This window comes from Tupaia chinensis, unplaced genomic scaffold (genome assembly GCF_000334495.1).
Source record: "Tupaia chinensis unplaced genomic scaffold, TupChi_1.0 Scaffold000004_1, whole genome shotgun sequence".
NCBI lineage: Eukaryota > Metazoa > Chordata > Mammalia > Scandentia > Tupaiidae > Tupaia > Tupaia belangeri.
Window position 1 is genome coordinate 1,111,869 of NW_006159432.1, and position 23,822 is coordinate 1,135,690.

Here is a 23,822-nt window from a genome sequence, read left to right on the forward strand (position 1 = left end):
ATTTTTCATTTGTAACCTTGATTATATCTTGATTGAATTTTAAAAAGTAACTTAAATATCCCTTCTAGCTCTAAAAGTCTACAATGAATGATTCTAACCCTTACTCAACAATATCACACTCTAGAGTTTCTAACAGTACCTGGCAACAAAACAGGAAAATTCACTACTACATTTGTACTTTATCTGGTGTAAAAGTTACTGTATCATATTCATTCTGAGCATTAAAAAAAGGACATAAAATTATTCAGGCTTCTACATCTGATCACTAAAGTTTTAAATATAAGTCATTTCATTTTTTTTAAAAGAGAAACTTTTGCTGTATTGCACGTATGCTCACTGGAGAGACAGAGAAATCAAGAAATCATCCCCTAGGGGTTGGCCATGTTGCAATCCTTTCACCTCCATTCTGCTCTCTGGATTTTGGGCATGCATGCAGTTGTGCCCGGCATGAGTTTTAAGCTGCCAAGTCCAAGATCGAACCACAGTCAACTACGTGGGAGTCCAGCAAAGTTATCAATCATTATGTCATCTGCTGGTCCCAATACAAATCATTTCTAATAACTGGATTATAAATCAACTCTTAGTATATGGCACAGTTTTTCTAAAACTTGTATACAATTGCTAAAATTATCATTTTAGGAAATTCATTCTAAAAATTTTAATTTGCCCTTGACATTTTGTTTAATTTAAAATAATGACGATACTCTTTGTCATCTTTTATGTTTTACTGAGCAAAATTTAATAAGAATACATAATAAAGTCTCTAAGATTTTGTAGAAACTAACGTGTGCTCAGAATATTATTACTGGGCATGAATATAAACCTATCCACTCATAAATTCAACTATTATTTATTCAAAACCAACCACCTAGGCCAAAAATGGCCCTAATATTTCTATTGGTATATGTTAGTCTAACTTTCATAGAATAAAGAATTAGAGTATAAAAGACTATTTTGATTACTTTTAATTTGATCAGGCCAATATAGACATTATTATTCTACTGTATGAAGATCAACAACTTTTTTTCACCTATATTACAGTATCACAGAGCAACAACACCTAGAAGCATACTAAATTGGTTTGTTTCATTCTTCATGTAATAATAGATTTTGGTTTGCTATTCTCCACCCAAATTGAGCATATATTTAAATAAATAAAACATGTTTCTTAAAGTCTTTCTTTACAGAATATAAATTATTGCTCCATTTGAAATGTACAAGGCATTTTATTCAGCAACAATGAGAAAGAAAGAAAATAATTCAACAAAGGTACCAGAAAAATTGAAAAGGAAAACGGGTCGATGTTTTAGTATCTTTTTCTTCTTCCTAGGCTAGCATGGTTATTCACCTACAACAACCTATTTATGAGACATAAAATTTATGACACTTAAAATGGACCATCCAAACATGTCTATCGTATGAAATTCTAAATGATTAAATTTCATTATATGTGCTGAAATTGAGAAAGCGTTTTTCTTCATCTCAGACCTTAAGCAACAAAACAAACCAATACCATAAATTGTGCTGGGTTTATAAAAAGCTATTAGTGGTATCTACTCTTCTAACTAGAACAGGTTTTCAATTTGTTCTCAATGTTATAATTTAATTTCTTTATATAAACAATGTGTTTCTTATGTTTAAACCAGACAGAAATTCTTTATTGAGGCTGCTTTCAATAACACATACCAAAGCAGCCTACCTATCAGCATGAGCACAGGTGGTTTTGATCTGTAGTTCTGAAAGCCACAAACTCAACTGCAGTTTGGATCCCCAGTTGACATGAAAATTATCAGGGCTTGTGCCCAAGATCTTTGCTAGCCAGAGGGCTGGAGGAAGGGGTTAGGAGCATGCAAAGGCCCTATAGAGAGCGCTTGTCTCTTTCTCAATATAATACATGTACTTAAAAAAAAAATGCCAACTGGAGTCAGCCCATGGCATAGTGATGAAGGCAGCTGGATCCCACATGGCAGAATACGTGGTTCAAGTCCAGGACCTGGTAGCTGGAAAAACATGTGAGGAGTATGTGTCAGGTGGATGTGCAATCATGCTAGAAATACCAAGAGGAGAATAGAAGAGAAGGGATTGTGGTATGGCCACTCGGCCACTCCCCTGGGGAAGTGATTTCTTGTTCTCTCTCTCTCCCTGCCTCTCTCTGGGGACTGCATGCACCCTATAGCAAGACTAAAATGAAAAAAGATAAATAAAAATTAAAATCCCATTAAGCACACATTATTAAACCACTGTTTTGACCCTAAATATACTCTTGATCAGTTTCTCCTTCTTTCATTCTTTTTTTTTTTTTTTTCCTTTAAAGAGATATTTTTGCTGCATGGCAGCGTATGTGCTCTCCGGGGGGGAAAAAGTGAGAAATCACCTTTCAGGGGGTCCACAATCCCTTCTCCTCTAGTCTCCTCTCAGGATTTTGGGCATGCATGCATGTGCACCCAGCATGTTTTAAGCTGCCAAGTCTGGACTCGAACCACAGTCGACCACGTGGGAATCCAGTGCCTTAACCACTATGACACCTGCAGGTCCCTTGATCAATTTCTGTCTATTTCTCTTCTTTTGTAAAATTGTATTGGACATCTCTAAAATTCTTATTTTGAAAATAGTGATTATTTCCTCCACATATTTTTCTCCTCTATCTATCTTAGACACACGGTTCTCTGATACGTTTCTAAGTCAGGAATGTGGAGTAATGCATCACTGTAGAAGCAATCCATAATGTAAATGAAAGACAATTTTGGAAAATACTAATACAGCAGTTGTTAAATATGAAGCTGATTGTAAAGAGCTTGCTTCTAAAGCATCGAGTTTCACTGAGCTGAGCTAACTGCTGAAACTTCTCTAGAAGATGATCACCTTTTACTGGTATCCGCTTAAAACCTCATGAAGGAAAATATTTACTCCATAAACTGTCTTAGAACAATAGGAGAGTTCCCCTTATACTTCTCTTGTGTATACTAGAAAGTTTGTGAAGACCAAAGAATAAGAGCCCCTAGATACTTTCAGACACTTGAGAATTAGATAGCTTTTGTGTGAGTTCAAATCAAAATACAGAAAAAAACTCACAAATAATAAGAAAGGCTTAACCATACTTTTGGACTAAAGCTGTATCTTCTCTGGGACCCTGTACAAATTATGTGTGAATTCCTATGTTCAAACATCAGAGAGACATGGTTCCTTTTTCACAGGTAAGCAGCTGAAATGCAGCCAGAGTATTACAAAATAATGCTTCATCAATACAGAGAATACAAAATCCTTAGTGTGCTATCCATCTGTTTAAAGCGTTGACACAGTATCATACCCTGACAGCTGTTACTACCCTCATATGCTAATGATAATGTAGCAGGTCAAGTTGCCCATAATTCCAGCATCAGCCTGCACATACATGGGGGACCAGCAGTTAGCCTAATGGCTGTGTCACTGGACTCCCATGTAGTCGACTGCAGTTCACGTCCCGGACCCGGTGGCTTAAAACTCATGCTGGGCGCGTGTGGGTGCGTGCCCAAGATCCCGAGAGGAGAATGGAAGAGAGGGGATTGCGGCGTGGCCATCCCCCCTGAGGGGTGATTTCTCGCTTTCTGTCTCTCTGGCGAGCACAAGCACCCTGTAGCAAAAACAAACAAGCACACAAACAAACAAACAAACAAACAACTCTCCAAAAAAAAAAAAAAAAAAGCCAGCAACATGGCAAAAATACGGTTTCCAAATGACTATCACGTATTCTTGTCCCTCTGTTTATGAAAGAGAAAAACAACTAAAAGGCTGAACCCTAAAATCTCCATTAAGAACTGATTTTTGTAATTTTAGTAAGTGGTAAACTGAAATCTATGGATGGGTTCTGAGGTTTGAATTCATAAATACGTAGCTGTCAAGGAGTGATGAGAACATGTCAGACAGGCAAGAGAAAGTAATGAGAGCTGAGGAGAAACAAAGGGACATCAAATAAAAGTACGTAGAGCAGTGAGAAATTAAATGAAAGGAATATACATTTGAAAGAAAGGAAGGGGCCAGCATTTGGCGTGTTAGTTAAGGTGCTGGATTCTCACACGGTTGACCACGGTTTGAGTACCAGACCTTGAGGCTTGAAAATAATGCCAGACACGTGACTGCTTGTCCAAAATTCTTTGAGTAGAAAAGAGGAGAAGGGATTGCAACATGGCCATCCACCTGGGGTGGGTGATTTCTCACCTTCCCTCCCTCTCTCTTTCTCTAGTTTGGATAGGTTTATGCTAAAACTTAAAAAAAAAAAAAAAAAACAAAGAGAGAGACAGAGAGAGACAGAGAGAGTGAGGGATAGGTTTTTTGGTATGCCATGCCATTCAGGGAAAAGCCTCAAAGAAGTTACAACAAGACCAGAAATAATAAAGAAAGAAACAGTTGTAAGCATGATAAGGAAGATAAATTTATTTTAAAAAGAACAAAGAAAAGATTCCACACTAAAATTTTGCCCTTGATTGATTCATAATGATGAACTACTCATGTAAGTGTCAACTAAGTGGTTTTTGTTTGTTTTAAATAAAAGTCCATTAAAATTTGGCCTTAGTAGTGGAAACTTCAGCTGAATTTTTGCTGTTAATGTGCTTGGTATGGAAAGAACAAACATTTATTATATTCATATTATGAAACAAAAAATAGTCCTTTCTAAAGCTATGAAGATTGTAAGGGAACACTAGATTTGTATCAGATGAGAGTAATTTCATATTTTTTTTGAAAATTTTAAAGAATTATTTCATTTTATTTATTCATTCATTTATTTTCATTTGACCAGAGAAAGACAGATACACAGAGAGAAGGAAAGTGAGAAAGCAAGCCACCAGGTTTGGGACTCACACCATGGACGGCCATGTGGGAGTGTCCAGCGCCTTGACTACCACGCACCTGCTGGCCCCGAAAGTAATTTCATTTTATAAGATGTTATTTGATACTACATACCTTTTCTGAAAAGCCTTTTTTTTTCAAAGTTTTTTTTTTTTTTTTTTTTTTTTGCCATAGGACGTGTGTGATAGAGAGAGAAAGGGACAAAGAGAGAGAAAGTGAGAAACCATCCCCCAGGGGATGGCCACACTACGATCCCTTATCTTCCATTTTCCTCTTGGGATTTTGGACACTCATACACAAGCACCTGGCATGACTTTCAAGCCATCAGGTATGGGACTCGAACCACAATTAGCCATGTGAAATCAAGAATCTTCACCACCACTCCCCTGCTGGCCCAGTATTACATACTGTTTATCCTTAGTATAGTATAAGTTTTACTCTAAAAAGATCCAAAGTAAAGCTTAAATATTTTTATAATATGTATTAAGAAATAGCTGCATAAAACAAAAGTTCAGCAAGGTAGGTGAACAATATATTTCATAAAATACAATGTGTGTGTAAACACAAAAACAAATATAAGCAGGATTACATTATCACATATTGTTTTCTTTGCAAGTCTGAAAGCCAGTTTTCCTCAGAATAATCCCCTTAGTAAAATATTACACATAATATTCTAGCAAATATGTTATTTTAAGTGATCTGAGGATAACATTTGAGCTTTTCTAATCAGATACATTGTTTTCCCCAATAAACATTTTAAAATGTAACTTCAGCTTAAGGCATTTTGTTGAATGAAGGTACAAACGAATTTAAAACCTCCTACGAGTTAGTTCCCAGAGTAATAGATGTCAGCTACCATCATCAGCTGAATCTTATTATGGTCTGCCAGTGAATATAAAGTATTTTAATGCTAGTTATGTTATTTTAATCACCTTAAAAAGAAAAAAAAAAAAGATCTGGACACCACCTCATCTTTGTAAAGCACTCCAGAGAGTCTTACTTGTAGTCTGGGATGAGGACTACTTAGATGATATTCTGCTAAATGTTAGCTAAGATTTACATACCCTCTGTTTCAATCTTTAATACCATAAGGGTGTTTAGAGATTTGTCTCATGCATGCAACATATGCACACGTGTGTGAGCACACTCACACATATGCATAAACACAAGATGCCTTCAACTGCCTGGCCATCCACTATTTAAATAAGTAATGTTTTATTTATTTTATTTGTAAAATAATTTTAATTTTGAGAGATCATTTCATGGAAGTTTCATAAAAGATCATAAAGTGACTAGTCCAACATAAAATACCTCACAGTGTATCAGTTACAAGAATCGTTTTGCAGCATCGTTTTGTAATGTGGTATTACAGAAAGAACTTGGTTTGGACACAAAAGTCTTGACTCCATGACCTACCCCCTTCACTTAGCTGTGCAATCTTAAAACTCTTTATTATAATTGTCTACGTCTTGGGGCTAGTAGATGGCATAATGGTTACGTCACTGGGCCCCACATGGCTGACCATGGTTCAAGTTCTGGACCTGGCGGCTTGAAACTCACACTGGGCATGTGTACCTGCATGCCCCAAATCCTGAGAGTAGAATAGAGGAGAAGGGATTGCACCATGGTCATCCCTCCAGGGGGTAATATCTTGCTTTCTGTCTTTTTCTCTGGTGACTGCATGTGCCCTACGGCCAAAATCTCTCTAAAAAATAAGTTTTCTTAGCTAATTCTTATGATCAGTACTGGCTTGGGGTAGACTGTGGTATGAAGACCCTGATGGGGAGCCTGTTTCTCTGTTTGATGGAATAAATAAATGAATACATTTTAAAAAATTATAGTTTACTGGGGACCAGCAGGTGGCATGGTAATTAAGGTGCTGGACATTTCCACATGGCCATCCATGTTTGAGTCCTGGACCTGGAGGCTTGCTTTCTCACTCTCATTCTCTTTCTTTCTCTGTGTCTCTCTGTGGTCAAATTGAAATAAATGAATAAATAAAATTTAATAAACTAATTATTAAAAAATAAATTACAATTTACTAAAGAAAGATCAATTGTACTTCCTCTAGAAGTACAAATTTAAGAGTAAAAGAAACAAGTACAAATATTCTATGCAGAAACCAGCAGATAGTAGAGCAGTTACATCACTGGTCTCTCACAGGGCTGACCATGCTTTGAGTCCCAGACCTGGTGGGTACAAACTCACACCAGACGCATGTACATGTGTGCCCAAGATTCCAGGAGAAGAATGGATGAGAAGAGATTGCAGCATGGTCATACCCCCGGGGTGATTTCTCACTTCTGTCTCTCTGGTGAGCACATGTGCTCTATATGGCAAAATCCCCTTTCCCCCCAAAAAAAGGGGAAATATCCTTCACTGACACCTGGAGTTTTGATTTTAAAAGACTTCAACCAGAGGAAATAGCAGGGGGCATGGTAGTTAAAACACTAGATTCTCACATGGACAACTGTGGTTCGAGTTCCAGACCCATCAGCTTGAGAACTGTGTCAGCGGCACATGTGTACATGCCCAAATTCCTCATAGGAGAAAAGATTTTGGAGTGGCCAACCCTCTAGGAGCTGATTTCTCACCTTCTGTCTCTCTCCAGCGAGTGCATGTGCCCTATGGCAAAACCACACACACACACACACACACACACACACACACACAGTCTTTAATGAGTTATCTAGTGCATGAAAAGGGAAGATATTTAAATAATTTTTTATTCAAATGTTTTATATCAACACCTCAATTGTCAGTGCAAAAAATGGTTGATTAGAAACCACCAGATGGCACAGTGGTTAACACAGCTGGATCCTACACGGTCAACTTTGTGGTTTGAGTCCTAGATTGGAAATTGTGCTGGGTACGTGTGAATGAGTGCCCCAAACCCTGACAGGAGAGAGGAGGAGAAGGGACTATGGCATGGTCATCTCCCCAGGTGGGTGCTTTCTCACATTTCCCTCTTTCTATCTCTGTCTCACTGAAGAATGCATGCACCCTCTAACAAAAACAGGAAAAAAAGTAAAAAGATTAATGCTTTAGGGCCATCAGGAAGCCTGGTAGCTAAGGCGCTAGCTCCCACATGGCTGACCATAGTGTGACCGGTGGCTTGGTGGATCTCTCTCTCTCTTTAGAGAAAGTACATGCCTCACAGCAAATTAAAAAAAATAATAATCATAAATTAAATTAAATAAATAATTCTTATAAAAAGGATTGATGCCTTAAGAAAATTCATAATATATGCATACCATAATGTACTTTCTTTTAAATTTGTTTTCACATTTCATTTAAATTGAACATGCTAACCTGTTTCAGTGGTTCAATATGCACATTTAAATTTACCCAAAAGTTTCCTTATTTCGTAATTGTGGTCATTATTTCCCATGACTTATTTGCTAGGACTTTCTTAAATCACAGTATTTACTCAATGTAACCAGAATTTGTATTTAGAGTTGACTAAAACTCAGAAACTCTTTGGACCACGTATATGGATTGTTATGAGGTAAAGAGCGAGAAATTTTATTTTTGCTTTTAAAAAATTAACAGCAGACATTCCTAAGGATTAGAAAGATGGACAGCTATGTTTGGACATAAACATAAATGTGTTAGGTGTAAATATTTAGCAAATGCATGACATTTTGTTTTACCACAAAATAACTGGTGAATATTCACCACACTTGCTACATGAGAAGATGATGCTCAAGATATTTCGGATCTTAAACCACTTAACTCCTCTCTACCTGGTCGGACTAAATGAAGAAGTAATGTTGCTAAAACAAAGGTCAGGAAAGGAAGTCTAGGAAGTTGGTTAATTTCTTGTCTTACAATTGCTTTTAAATTGAACCTCACAAAGCATGCAAAGACGTCTTAAAAATAAATTTTATCATTGGTACCCATATAGTATTATGGAAAAAGCCAAACTATAGAGATAGTAAAACAAACAAACAAAAGCCCAGTGGTTTTCATGAGTCTGGTGGAAAGAAAGGGAGGGATGTACAGGTGGAAGGCAGAGCAGCTTTGGGCAGTGAAGCTGTTCTGTACGTGACTGTAATGGTGCATGTGTGACATTGTGCATTTGCCAAAACCCACAGAACCGCACCATGCAAAGAAGGAAGTTCATGTAAGTCTATAGCCTATACTTAATAAAAATGTACTAATATATGCTCATTACATCGTTAAATGTAATAAATGTATCACACTAAAGTCAAATAGGGGAAACTGTGCAGAGGTGGGGGTGGGTGAGTATATGAAACTCATGCAATCACTGCTGAATTATTCTGTAAATCTAAAATTGGACTAGAAAAAGAGTCCACTATTTCCACCCCTGCCAGGGTGTATGTGTGCTCACCAGGGACAGAAAGAGAGAAAGGGAGAAAGTACCCCCCTCCACGGGGAATGGTCATGCTGCAATCTTTCTTTCCTTTTGCCCTCCTGGTTTTCCAAGCCTCTGGTCTGAGACTTGACCCACAGAGTTGGCCATGAGGTATTCAGCTGCCTTAACCAGCACACCACAGGCTGGCTTTAGGTTTTAAAACTTCAATATTGGGGCCGTCAGGTGGCTTGGTGGTTAAGGGTGCTGGACTCCCACATGGTCAATCGTGGTTCGAATCCTGGACTTGGCAGCTTTCTTGCTCACTTTCTCTCTCTCTCTCTCTCTCTCCCCCTCCCTCTCTGGTCAAATTAAATTGATATATAAGTAAATAAAATTAAATAAAAACATTCTTTTAAAAAAACTTCAATATTGGGACTGGCGGTTGGCATAATGGCTATATAGCTGGACTCCCATGTAGTCAACCATGGTTCAAGTCCCAGACCCGGTGGCTTAAACTCACACCGGGCACGTGTGCGTGCGTGCCCAAGATCCTGTGGAGAGGATACTGGAGGAGAAGGGATTGCAATGTGGCCATCCCTCCCTGGGTGGTGATTTCTAACTCTCTGTCTCTCTCTGTCTTTCTGGCTAGTGCATGGACCCTATAGCAAAAGCCTCTTAAAAAAAAAACAAACCTTCAATATTAATGCCATTGATGGGATTCTATTTTGTCTACCACTTATAAAGCTAGTAATACAAAACTACTATCATGATGTGTAAACTTCTGAAAAAGAGGTAACTATTAAAGCTTTATCTTTTCTACTAATGCTTATAAATTTTTTTAGCTTAAATTTGTATTATTCTTTAGTGGATGATTTAAAATATTAATTAAAGTTTCACTACACATGAGAGGAAAACATGTTTAAGAGACTTTTAAGGGATAAAAGGTTCATTTGAATCTTTATCCTAAAACCATCAACTCACTCCAGTGCCTGAGGCAAATGTTCTGTGCTAGTTACATATTTTAAAATATGCAATAATGTTTACCATTCTCAAACAGATTAATCTTCCCTGCTACCAGATGGGCCCTGCTTTGGATTTTACAAAATGCTATTTTTGTAATAATATCTCACAGTAGCAAAATACATCAAACTTCAGAGAAAAGGAACTTGACTTCAGAGTGGCTGTGAGAGTTGAGTGACACAGTTAGTAACCCTGTAAGCTCCATTTTATATGACAACACTATAATCTTTTTTGTAAAGGAAAGTACATGTACAAGAATAAGTGTTGAACTTTTTAGATAATCCAAGCAAGGAACAGCCAATAAAAGCCTATATATGCTTATCTTTTCACAGACAAGACTCTTAAAGGCAGAGAAACCACCTGGCCAAACATGACTAATGGTAAAACAGAGGGAAATTTTTCTTTTCCCAGCTCTTGCAGAAACAAAGACAGCTATGATGCTTTAATACTGTGAGTAGGAACCAGCAGCTTAAGGTGTTAGACTCTCATGTGGGTTGAGTGTGGTTCAAGTCCCAAACCCAGTGGTTTAAAACTCATGCAGGGCATGTATGTATGCATGCCCAAAACCCAAAGAGAAAACCTGAGAAGGGATTGTGGTGTGGCCATCCCCCCGGGAGGTGATTTCTCAATGTGAATTTTAAGCCACCGGGTCCGGGACTTGAACCGTGGTCACCTACATGGGAGTCCAGCGACACAGCCATTATGCTAACTGCTGGTCTCAAGGTGCAGAACTTTTTCATAAGATAGAGACTCATAGAAATCTTTCTAAAGATCTGAGAGGGTGATGCTGGCCAAAGTTCTCTTTTTTGCCTACACCAGTCACCAGCTACACAACAGGCGCATATAATTAATAAATTTATGTGGACAATGGATTGTGCAAATCAAGCTGCCTTGACTATTCTCTTTAAGACAGCCACTTAAGCATAGGGGAGCAGGGCCAAGCTGGGGCCATAGAGGTTTCACCAGCCAGCCAAGGCTTCTGCTGATCAGCTCTGACTTACAGAGATGGAAGATTCTCAGTCCAGTGTTCCCCTTGTCTGGGACACTTATTTATCAGCTGTAAGGACACTGAAAAAGTGATCATTGTAATGCTGACAAGTGTGTAGAAAAACTGATACTGTGGCATGCTTCAAGAAAGGACGGCAGGTGTACGTTTTCAGGGATGCTGTTGAATTGCGTCTCGAAAGTCCTGAAATGCCTCAGAACCAATCATTACATTTGAAGAATCTAGAAACTGTTATCTCCCTCTCATTTCTTTACTCCCTCAATCCCACCCCTTGCAGCAGAGAGAGTGACTTTATTGTCAGAGTCCAACAAAATCTAGCCCTAATTACTCATATTTTGAAAAATAATGTTTGAAATGTCATCCTTCATCAAATACCAAGGGTTAGCTTCTGGGAGTCAGTAGAGAGAATACGTTTAAAAAAAAATGAAGGAAAAACACAAACAAATAGGGAGTAATGGAGAGTTACCATAGATTTCATCAGGAGTTGAGTGGAATGACTTAATTTTAAGCAGTGACACTATGAAGAATTTTCTAAAGGAAGCCATTATATTTAAAACATTACATATATACTATCTTAACCTCATGTAAAAAGACCCTTTAAGTATATTTAAGAGAAAATCCCAAGGGCAACATCATCGATTTAAACATTATGGTATTTCAAGCCAATTGGACAAGAGTCAAGATGATGTTTTCCAGTAAGGTTCATTAGATAAGTTGAAAAGTGGCTGACAGAAAGCACAGACACTAATATTAAAATTGTATAAAACTATATCATAAAACTTGAGAGACTTAAAAAATTTAATATTTTACAATTTTTATACTATTTTAAATTAAATAAAAATTTAAAATTTGTTTTGTAACTACTGAATGCTTAAGATATTATAACAATTACAATTAAATTACCCATGAATCTATGTGCTTAAATTGGTTACCAAACTTTCTCCCTGGGAGAATAGTAGATAATTTACTGCACAGACTTGCATTTTGACATATATGGCAATTTGGATTTTTTTAAAAGAATTATTCTATTTAATTTTATTTATTCATTAAATTATTTTAATTTGACCAGAGAGAGAGACATACACATATATAGAGAGAGAAAGAGAGGAAAAGTGAGAAAGCAAGGGCAATTTGGATTTTGACAAAGATGTACATATACATGGATATCTTTTTTTACAGCAGTTGAAATTAAAAACAAAAAAGGGAGCATAAAAACAATCCATTTTGGGGGACCAGCAATTGGTATAATGGTTATATCACCAGACTCCATGTGGTTGACCACGGTTCAAGTCCCAGACTCGGTGGCTTAAACTCATGCCGGCGCGTGTGCATGCGTGCCCAAGATCCCAAGAGGAGAATGGAGGAGAAGGGATTGTGGTGTGGCCATCCCCCCTTTCTGTCTCTCTGTCTCTGTCTTTCTGGCAAGCGTATGCTTTCTATAGCAAAAAACTCTCAAAACCAAACCAAACAAAATGAAAACCCAAAACAATCAAGTTTTGAAACACTGCTTTTTAACTATAGCTATGAACTAGAATGACCTATGGTGTATTTCAAAGGTACACAAGATATAGACCTAAGGCAGTAGGTATGGTACATGTAGCAATGGTTTAAAAAGTATCTTATGAGGACCAGCAGTTAGCATAATGGCTATGTTGCTAGACTCCCATGTAGTAGACTGTGGTTCAAGTCCCAGGCCCAGCAGCTTAAACTCATGCCGGGTGCATGTGCATGTGTGCCCAAGATCCCAAGAAGAGAATGGAGGAGAAGGGATTGTGGCGTGGCCATCCCCCCTCGGGGCTGATTTCTCGCTTTCAGTCTCACTGGCGAGCGCATGTGACCTATAGCAAAACAAACCTATCCAAAAATAAAAGTATCTTATATGGCCTAGCCCTGGTGGTACACATCGCTAAAATGTTGTGGTCTGCATGTGGGGACCACATGAGAGGACAGAGTGCAATTCCCAGCCTTGTAAATGCTGGGCCACGTACCTGTAATTCCAGTAACTTGGGAGACTGAGGCATGAGAACTGCAAGTTGGCCCACAAAACACAGCAAAGCACTATCTATAAAAAGAACAGGCAGGGGCCAGCAGGTGGTGAGGTGCTTAGGCACTGGATTCCCACATGACTGACCACAGTTCGAGTGCTGGACAGGCAGCTTGAAAAGCATGCCAGCCATGTAAGTGTGTGTGACAAAAATCCCGAGAGAATAGAGGATGCTATTAGAGGACTAATAGAATCTACATTGTGGCTTTTCCCCGTAAGGAGTGATCTCTCACTTTTCTTCTCTCTGGTAAGGACCATGTCCTATGGACCCATGGCAGGAACTTTACAAATAAAAGGGCAGGCATGGTGACACACACCACACCAAAAGTCCCAGCAGGAAGACTGGGGCAGGCAGATGGTAATAGCAAGACCCTGATCTTAAAACAACAACAATAAGGACAACAACAACAAACCGTAAGTGATCCCAATAAACAAGTTTGAAAAACAATATTCAATGACATGGAAAAACATTCTTTACACAACCTTAAGTGAAAAATGTTAGTATACAATACAAAACTGCATACACAGAATGAACTTAAATTTTTTGTCCAAGTGATTTCCCTTTATACATGAAAATTAAAAAAAAATGGATATTAAAAAAATACTCCAGAATATTAAGAATGATTTCTCCAATTAGGTAAATTTGTGGGTAAGTTTTGTTTGTTTGTTTTTACTTTTTTCCTATATTTTCTGTGATGAATCTGTACTGCTTTTAAGATAAAAATAATTAAATGCTGTATTTTCTAAAAGAAAAAAAATATGAGTGGAACACAAAATATATTTTGGCGAATAAAATCTAAAAATGGAAAAGAGGTCTTTATAATTTTTATGCCTCTAGATTCTAGGGGGACATAATGTTATTAAAATAAATTAACTGGGACTGGCAGGTGGTATGGTAGTTAAAGGTGCTAGACTCCCACACAGCCAACTTCAGTTCAAGTCCTAGACCTGGTGGCTTGCTTTCTTGCTGTTCCTCCCACCCCCATTTCTCTCTGGTCAAAATTAAATAACAACAACAACAACAACAATAATAATAAATAAAGTGAGATAAAGTAATTTATTAAAAACTAAATTAACCATGCTCTTGGGTTGTCAGAAAGTCATGACACTTCTTTTTGCACAGAAAAAAAAATACATCATGACTTTTAGAACCCAATATATTGTTATTAAAAGAAAATAGATTCTATGAAAAGTTAGATTTGCTCAGAGTGTAAACCATTATCAGTTTTAGACTGGCATTCTAGTCTACTCTACAGAAATTAACATATCCACCCATAATTTGAAATCAAGCTAAAGAAAAGTTACATATAACTGCTAACTAATGGTATGTGATTTCAGTAATCTCAGTGGATTAAAATGATGGTATTCTCTGGAAATCCCAAATTGACGGGGCGGACACACTCACACTTCAGAAAGTGCTGTAAACAATTACATACCAGTCTGTGGGGGCCGCACAGGCTTTTCTGTTTTCAATGGAAACCTTTCACTTGAACTTAGCAATGGTTACTATATAATCAGTCCAATACTGTGATAGGTCTGAAGATGCTACAAAACAAATTTTCACCCTTGCCCTGACAGAAGCAAGTCCTTTCTTTGTCAAAGACTTAGTGATTTTTCCATCACCTTTTTACTGAAGTGCTTCAGAAAAGACAATTCCTGTAATAGGAAATGTTTCAACCCTATAATCAGTAAAAATGGGGGTAGAGAAAAATAAATGTGAGTAAACAAAACTTTTTTTAAAACCAACATCTTCAGAATAAGCAAAAAAAGTGAATGTTCAAGTATTACAACAGCGATTCTCAACCTTCCCAGCACCAGGCACTGACCGTGCAGAAGATAATTCTTCCCCAGATGAAGATGGGGGTGGCCCAGGGTGACTCAAGCACGCCACATCCACAGTGCACCCTATTTCCACTACTACCACACTGCAATCTACAATGAAGCAATTACACCGGAAAAGGGTTTGTGCGACCACGAGACTCTAGTACTGCAGCTGATCTGAAGGCAATGTGAGTGATGGGGAAGGGCTGCAAACACAGAGAAAGCCTCCCTAACTCTTCTACCGCCCACCATTCACCACACGGTTGGGTGAAACAACACTGGTCCACGGCCTAGTCCCCAACAGGCCACAGAATGGCAGCATTCCATAGCCCGGAGGGTGAGGATCCCTGTATTACAGAGAATGTAAAATCAATATTGACCAATTATTTTATTTACTTATTTTTAAAAGAATCATGGGAACCAGCAGTTAGCGTAATGGCTATGTCGCTGGACTCCCACATAGTCAACCGTGGTTCGCGTCCCGGACCCAGTGGCTTAAAACTCATGCCAGGCGGGTGTGCGTGCGTGCCCAAGATCCCAAGAGGAGAATGGAGGAGAAGGGATTGCGGCGTGGCCATCCCCCGTGGGGGGTGATTTCTTGCTTTCTGTCTCTCTCTGTCTGTCTGGCGAGTGCACGCACCCTGTAGCGAAAATGTCTCAAAAAAGGAAAAAAAAAAAAAGAATAAAAGGAAAAAAAAAAAAAAGAATCACTCTTTTGGGACCAGCAGTTAGTGTAATGGCTATGTCGTTGGACTCCCATGTAGTCAACTACAGTTTGAGTCCCGGAGAGGTGATTTAAATGCCCACAGGGTGCATGTGTGTGCGTGGTCAAGATCCCAATAGGAGAATGGAGAAGGGATTGTGGTATGGCTATCCTCCCTGGGAGAGTGATTTCTCGCTTTGTCTCTCTGTCTCTCTCTGTCTTTCTGGTGAGTGCACACACCCTATAGCAAAAACCTCTCCCCCAAAACAAAGAAGAAAAAAAAAAAGAATCACTCTTCTAAAATGTTTATTTTATTTATTATTATGACTATTTTTAATTTGCTATAAAGCATGCATGCTCACTACAGAGTGGGAGAGAGAGAGAGGGAGAGAGAGTAAGGAATAGTGAGAAAGCAAGCCTCCAGGTCTGGGACTTGCATCACAATTGGCCATGTGGAAGTCAAGCGCCTTAACCACCAAGCCACCTGCTGGTCAGGAAAAATAAACATTTATAACTGATATTCACTACAACCTCATTTGGTAAAATGCCACCCACCCCCCAGTATTATAAGTGAAAACATAATGATCTCACCGAAGTTAAAGAAGTTGTCCAGTCACGGGTGACTTGAATCTGTGACCTAAGCCTAAGGTTGCTTCCCAAGAGTCATTCCCCATGCTGCCCACCTCAGTGCTGGAAGAGGCACAGAAAAACCTGATGTCTTCATTTGAGAAATTTTCTCATGCAGTTCATGTGAACTTGGCACTCAGAAATGCTCAGTGGAAGAGAGTATAACAATGGACCAGTCGTTACATAAGGCACAACCTGTCCCCACTCTATACCTCTCATAGAACAAATGTAATGGCATGAGGCAGCTATCAGTCACCAACTCCCTAACGCTAATTTCTTTTCTTTTTTTTTGAGAGGTTTTTGCTACAGGGCACGTGCGCTCGCCAGAAAGACAGCAAGAAATCACTCCCCAGGGGAGGATGGCCATGCCCCAATCCCTTTTCCTGTATTCTCCTCTCAGGATCTTGGGCAAGCACGCACACATGCCTGGCATGAGTTTAAGCCACTGGGTCCGGGACTTGAATTGTGGTCGGCTACATGGGAGTTTAGTGACATAGCCACTACGCTAACTGCTGGTCCCCCTAATGCTAATTTCTTAATTTAGTTCCTGTTTGTTCTTGAATTAAGCTTTAGTATAACAGCAACTAATAAAGTTATTCTCAACTGAGGATCAGCATCCTGCATTTGGTGTAGTGGCCAGGCTGTATGTGACACATGGTTGTTTGTTTGTTTGTTTGTTTGTTTGTTTTATAATTTGCTAGAGGGCACATGTGCTCTCTGGAAAGAGATGGAGAGGGAGAGGGAAAGTAGCAAAGCACTCCCATAGGGTATGGTCATGCCACGAACTCCTCTCCTTCATTTCTCCCTCCCTTTGCATTTTGAGCATGTATGCACAAACAACTTATGTATTTTCAAACTGCTAGGTTGGACTTAAACTGTGCTATTAGCCATGTGGGATCTAGCTAGCTACTTCGACCACCTTGGACCAGTGTGATAGACGTTTGAATAAAATATGAGAAGAGGTGGCAGAATTTGCAAACAGGTACCAGCCATGTGGGATCTAGCTAGCTACTTTGACCACCTTAGACCAGTGTGATAGACGTTTGAATAAAACAAGAGAAGAGGTGGCAGAATTTGCAAACAGGTACTGCTAGAAATGTTAAGTACAAAAACAAGCTCCTCATCTGCTTAATTTCTTTCCTTCCTTTCAAGTTAAACACTCAGAGTATCTTATTTCTGATCAATGATGCATGTTCCTTGATAAAAACCAGTGTAATAAAATCAAACTTTTGTAAATGGGACAATAAATGACAGGCAATGCAATGTGGTTTTGTATAAAAGGTGTATGCCAAAGTTTCAGTCTAGGTTTAATCTACTTTATCTGCTCTGTTCACTAACCATATCTCCTTTCCTTTAATTCTAGTTGAAAGTGACTGAGGATACTTTTGTACTGTTTAGGTATCTGTTATCTCCTCTGGACTTAACAGATTCGACCTATCCCTGAATGAAATGCCATTCTGCTGTGCTTTTAAAGCACACTGAACCTGTGTGACAGTCTGAGTGAACCATGAGCCCAGGACGACAGGTTTTTTTCTAATTCTTTTGCAGCCCAACACCTATCACAGTCCCTGACTCAAACCAAGCACTCAGAGTTCATTAGTAAAGCTCCAGATGTTCTCTAGAGCCCTAAAGAGGTTTCAGATTCAATAAATCTATGAAACTACTTCATATCTGAAACTTAAACAGTAAACATATTACTTTAATCATAACATATAGAAAAATTAGGGCCAAAATTTTCCACTTGCTCATACTTTCATTTAAAAGGTAACTGACTGACTGTCTTTTTAATCAATTTTTCTCACTATAGAAGTTTAAGTAACTAGTTTTAAGGTTATTACAAAAAAAATTTTTTGAGAGTTTTTTTGCTATAGGGCACATGTCTCCCTAGAGAGACAGAAAGTGAGAAAAATCCCCCCACCCACTAGGGGATGGCCATGCTGCAATCCTTTCTCCATTCTCCTCTCAGGATTTTGGGCATGCATGCACACGAGCCTGACGTGAGGTTCAAGCCACCAGGTCTGGGACAGCCAACTGCACTCCTAGGCTACATGGACTATCATATTTTTCTATGCAAAAATGTGTCATGACATGGTACAGCCAACTGCAATACTAGACTACAGGGTAAAATCTATATGCTCCTTCAGGACCACCATCATATATACATGGTCTGTTGTTGATCAAAGTATCATTAGGCAAAATATGACTGATACTAGATACAATAATAAGTGAAAACATCAGATTCCTATTGCACACCTACAATATAGTTAAATTGATATACTGTGTGCACTTGGAGACATCATAAATACATGAATAATAGCATTTTGTTTATTACATACAACATCTCAATGTAGGAAACCATTATTAATCACACTTAGCAGATAGGAAAGTAAAGTAAAAAGGTTAAGAAATGTGCCAACACAGTACTACAGGAGGTAGGTGACAATGTCAAAGCACACTCTTTAGTAGACTCTGGCCACAAAATTCACGACTTTACCTATTAGTGCAATACTGTCTCCTGTATATGAATCTACAATGGATGCCTACCATATATTATGAAAGAATGGAAACCCTGTCTTCACTGTTATAAAATACTTGTCTCTTATCTCATGTAATTGAAAGACCACAATGATGTCTGGCAAAGAAACAAGAATTAAAAGGTAAAGTAATAGCTTCCACAAACTTCACAGGCATATCTTAGCAGAATTATTTTCCCTTTACTAGTTTTCCTTATATCTCTAAGAAAACAACTGTACACTCTTCAATTATTTATTATTGAATAAGAAAAAAAAAGACACATTATTCATTTCTTTGATTCAAATAATAGGAGTTTGGTTCCCATGAGATAAAATTACTGTGCATTTCTTGGTTTTAAATGATTCCTGTAATGAAATCCCAAATTAATTATTAAGTAAATAAGCAAACTCACATTTACATGGTTCATTTTCTTCTCAGCATCACAACTTTCAGTTGCAGTAAGATAGCCAATGTTCAATTATCTACAGTCAGAGAAGGGATCACAGCATAAGTAATCCCAAGTGACAGATAATCCAAAAAGCATTTATGTTAGGTTTTAAATTCATTATATGATTCCAGCAGATTTACCACCATAATTGTATTTTTTTTTCTGAGTCTCATATTAAAATTCATTTGTAGTTCTTGAACACAAGCCAACTGACAGCAGGAAGAGACTCCAGAAACATGCTGGATGGCAAAGGGAAGCTGATTTGCTAGTAGCATTTCTGCCTGTAGATAACTCACATGAAGACAGCTAATAGTTGCTATTTATGTAGAGTCTTATATGGCTAATTAAAAATGATAAAAACAGTACAGTAGAAGTGTTAAGGGGCATAGGCTATGGGTGCCAACAAACTTAGGTTTGGCTCTGTCCTCATTCTGTAACCACAATCATGTTTCCTATCTTTCCAAATCTCAGCATTTCACTTATAAAATGGTGCTAATATTAGTATCTACATTTAAATTGAGTTTGGAAAATGAAATAATTAAATTTCTTTTGTTCATTTATTTTTTGTAGAGGTTTTTGCTATAGGGCACGTGCGCTCGCTAGACAGACAGAGAGACAGAGCAGAAAGCGAGAAATCATCCCCCGGGGGGATGGCCATGTCGCAATCCTTTCTCCTCCAGTCTCCTCTCGGGATCTTGGGCACGCACGCACAAGCACCCGGCGTGAGTTTTAAGCCACTGGGTCCGGGACACGAACTGTGGTTGACTACATGGGAGTCCAACGACATAGCCATTACGCTAACTGCTGGTCCCATTTCTAGTGACTAATGTAAAGTATTCAAAATTACTTTTTTTTTTTTTAAAGAGAAAGATTTCTGCAATAGGGGGCATGCACTCTCTGGAGAGATAGAGACAAAAGTGAGAAGTCACCTCCTGGGGGGCACGGCCACGCCGCAAACCCTTCTCCTCCATTCTCCTCTTGGAATCTTGGGCACGCACACCCACACACATGCACCTGGCCTGTATTAAACTGCTGGTTCCGGGACTCGAACCACAGTTGACCACATGGAGTGGGAGTCCTGCAAAGTAACCATTATGCCATCTGCTGGTCCAGCGGTTATTTTTTTGTTTTAGCTCCATTTTATCTATTTCATTTTAGTGCTAAAACTAGAGTCATTACTAAATCTGAGAGTTTGTTATCAGTCTAGATTCAGTAAAATGACACCACTTTTGAGTATTCAATAAACTGCATAGTATTCTTCAGGGTCAAAGGTTAGAAGATGTTCATAATTTGGTGCAGAAAACAGTTGGACATATTTAAAAGATCTAAACAAGCTCAAAAATACTGGAGATGCAGTTTTTGATTTTAAATACCTGGGGACAGATATGTTTGAGAACTCAAGCTTTTTAATATTTTTGGAAGGTAACAGAACACTACATTTGGGGTGGAACAGAAAACTCAGACACACCAATATTTATTCAGTGAGACATGTAAGTATTGAAAGATTAGCAATACTTGCACATTGGTTCAATCAAGGTTTTAATTCTAAATGAAGGTTTAATTTTTTTTTTTAACCTTTTTGCCATAGGGCACATGTGTTCACAGGAGAGAGAAGGAGAAAGGGAAAGTGGGGAATCATTCCTCAGGCAGGGTGGCCACACTCCAATCCTTTCTCCTTCATTCTCCTCTGGGATTTCAGGCACACACACATACACATAAGCCCAGTGTGATTTTTCAAGCCCCAAGATTCAGGGTTCAAACCATGGTCGCCTACATGGGAGTCCAGCTGCCTTCAGCACCATACCATCTGCTGGCCCTCGTTTAAGATAATTTTATTTTTTAAAAAACTTTTAAGGATTTTTAAATTACAGATAAGAGACTGTGAAATGGATTAAATAGAATAATATCATTAATATCAGTGGTATACTTTTTCGTTAATACAGTATCACATATCACATCATTATAGGGTAAGATAATTGAGGAATTTAAAATCTCTCCTGGTTTATATAAAATAGCTGTACATAATTTCTTGCAAATGCAATCCTAAGTAGTAATTCAAGCTTAAATGATTAACCCTAAATGTTAAAAAGGATATGGTAGGTATCCTAATTGGTATAAAGGTGACATATAAATGGCATTATCCTTTTACCCTTGTTTTTCAATTAGGGATTAATTTCCTTCATAGTTGTACTTTACTGGTGAGCAGAGTTAAATTATTAGATTTCTAGTTTAATAAGCTATTAAATTCTTCAATGCCTTCACCGGTCAATAGATGAAACAAATCATTGGCAATAGTAAGAATCGGAGCAGGACTCTTAGGACAAAACCTGATCTATACCTCTTATCTTCCCACAAATACACACAAGTTATACCAGATTGTAAATACCCCCAATACAAAGAGAAATAATAAATTTTGGACTCATGTATATAAAAACTCAAGGGAAAAGATGTCATTCATTGACACACATTAGTAAGAAAAATATTACTGACAATAAATCCTATATATCCAATTTGCAGAAGTTCATTAATCAACACAACAATCAACACAACAACATGATCGGCATCATTCTGATTGTGTTAAAAATTCAGGAATATCTGACCTAAGATGACAACAGAATAAAGAAATATATGTGCAATAAAAATGAGATGTTAAGAAAGGCCACAAAAATTAGTATTTTGAGGAGGACTTACTGATAACAATTTTGAACAAAGTTGGAGAAATAGCTTTTAATCCAATCTAAATTAAGGGGTGATTAAGGGATAGTGAGTTTAAAAATTTCAATGGTCTCAGTGTAGGTATAAAGAGAAACCTAACAGAGGATATGTGAAGAAAGATATATACCAGGGTATTCAAGAACTTAGTACTTAATAGTGATTCAAAATTTTTAGAGCTATCAAACATGAAGTTTAAAATAACTATACTAAAATATTTAAGAAAATAGATAAGAAAAAAATTCTAACTCCCCCAAAAAACATTATTCTCCCAAAAAACAAGAAAACACAACATAATCAAATATAAATTTCAGAAGACAAAAATACAATATCTGACATTGATAACAATGCTCAAGAACAGAATAGACATGGCAATAGAGAGGATCAATGAACTGAAATATAAGTGAGTAAAAATTATAATGAAGTCCAAGGGAGGAATATAGTAAGATACTTTAAAGAACTATAGGGTCCATGAGATTGGAAGTTCCAAAAGGGGTGGAGTGGTATAATAGGAAATAGGGCAGAGTAACATTGAAAAACATACTGGCCAAGATTACTGAACTGATGAAAGACATGCTGTAAATTCAAGAATCTCTATAAATTCCAAATAATATAAACTCAAATGAAAATACACAAAAGTAAACAATGAATGAATGATTTCCAAAGGGGTAACTTCATCAAAAATGATGAAAGCTAGAAGACAATGGAAGCAGATCTTTAAATTGCTGAAAGGGAAGAAAAAAAAGGAAAAGGAAAAAGAAAAAGGAAAAGAAAAAAAAAAACCCTTTGATACTTTCTACTGAAGATGAAGGTAAAATAAAAACATTTTAAAATAAAAACTGAGGCTGGGCCAGCAGGTGGTATGGTAGTTTAGGCAATAGACTACCATTAGGCCTACAACATTTCATACCAGTAGCTTGAAAATCACTCCAGGTACATGTGCCTGCATGCCCAAAATCCCAGGAGGAGAAGGGATTGCTCAATCATGGCATCATGGCTATCCCCTCTGGGGGTGATTTCTCCCTTTCCCTCTCACGCTCTCTCTCTCTCCTGGGCAAGCACACATGCCTTATGGCAAAAACCTTAAACAAATAAAAGAAAAGAAAAACTAAGGGTTTTCATAGACAACAAAATCACACACAGAAAGTTCTTCAGTACCAAAATATGAGAAAGAAAATGAAGAGCATCGAAAAAATTGGAAAAATATATGAATAAATCGAATCAGATAATGATTAGATATCTCAGTATGTTAATAATATCAGAAAGCTGGGCCAGTAGATGGTGTAATGGTTACATCACTGGACTCTCAGCCGCGGGTTGAGTTCTGGACTGGGTGACTTCAAATTCACACCAGTGAGGGTGTGTTCATGTCCACGATCCTGAGAGGAGAATGGAGAAATAGAGACTGCAGTGTCATCATCTCTCCAGGGTGTGATTTCTCACTGTCTGTCTCTCTGGTGAGAGAATGTGCTTTATAGCAAAAATCTCTCTATAATTAATAATTGTGATAATAGTAAGTATCTTTTTAAAAATTACTTTATTTATTATTATTTTTTATTATTCTTTAATTTGCTATAGGGCACATGCACTCACCAGAGAAAAACAGTAGAAAAGTGAGAAAGCAAGCTGCTAGGTCCAAGACTCAAACTACAGTCAGCCATATGGGAGTCCAGCGCCTAAACCATCATGCCATCAGCTGTAACCTCTCATATATCTCGATAACAATTATATCTTTTTTTTTTTTTTTTTTTTTTTTGGGAGGGGTTTTGCTTTAGGGAAGGGGCG

General features: G+C 37.9%; 1 protein-coding gene across 6 annotated transcripts in view; it reads right to left on the minus strand.

Moving 5' to 3' along the window:
• KLF12 (KLF transcription factor 12) overlaps positions 1 to 23,822 on the minus strand; it is a 514,190-nt gene that overhangs the window by 187,812 nt on the left and 302,556 nt on the right. Inside the window, exon 4 of one of the 6 annotated variants that reach the window (XM_014590373.2) lies at positions 19,290 to 19,359. The exons of the other annotated variants lie outside the window; for them this stretch is intronic. Coding sequence (XP_014445859.1) covers positions 19,290 to 19,304 — 15 coding nt within the window. The 5' untranslated portion in view covers positions 19,305 to 19,359. The remainder of the gene's footprint in view (positions 1 to 19,289; positions 19,360 to 23,822) is intronic. 6 annotated transcript variants of the gene reach the window in all.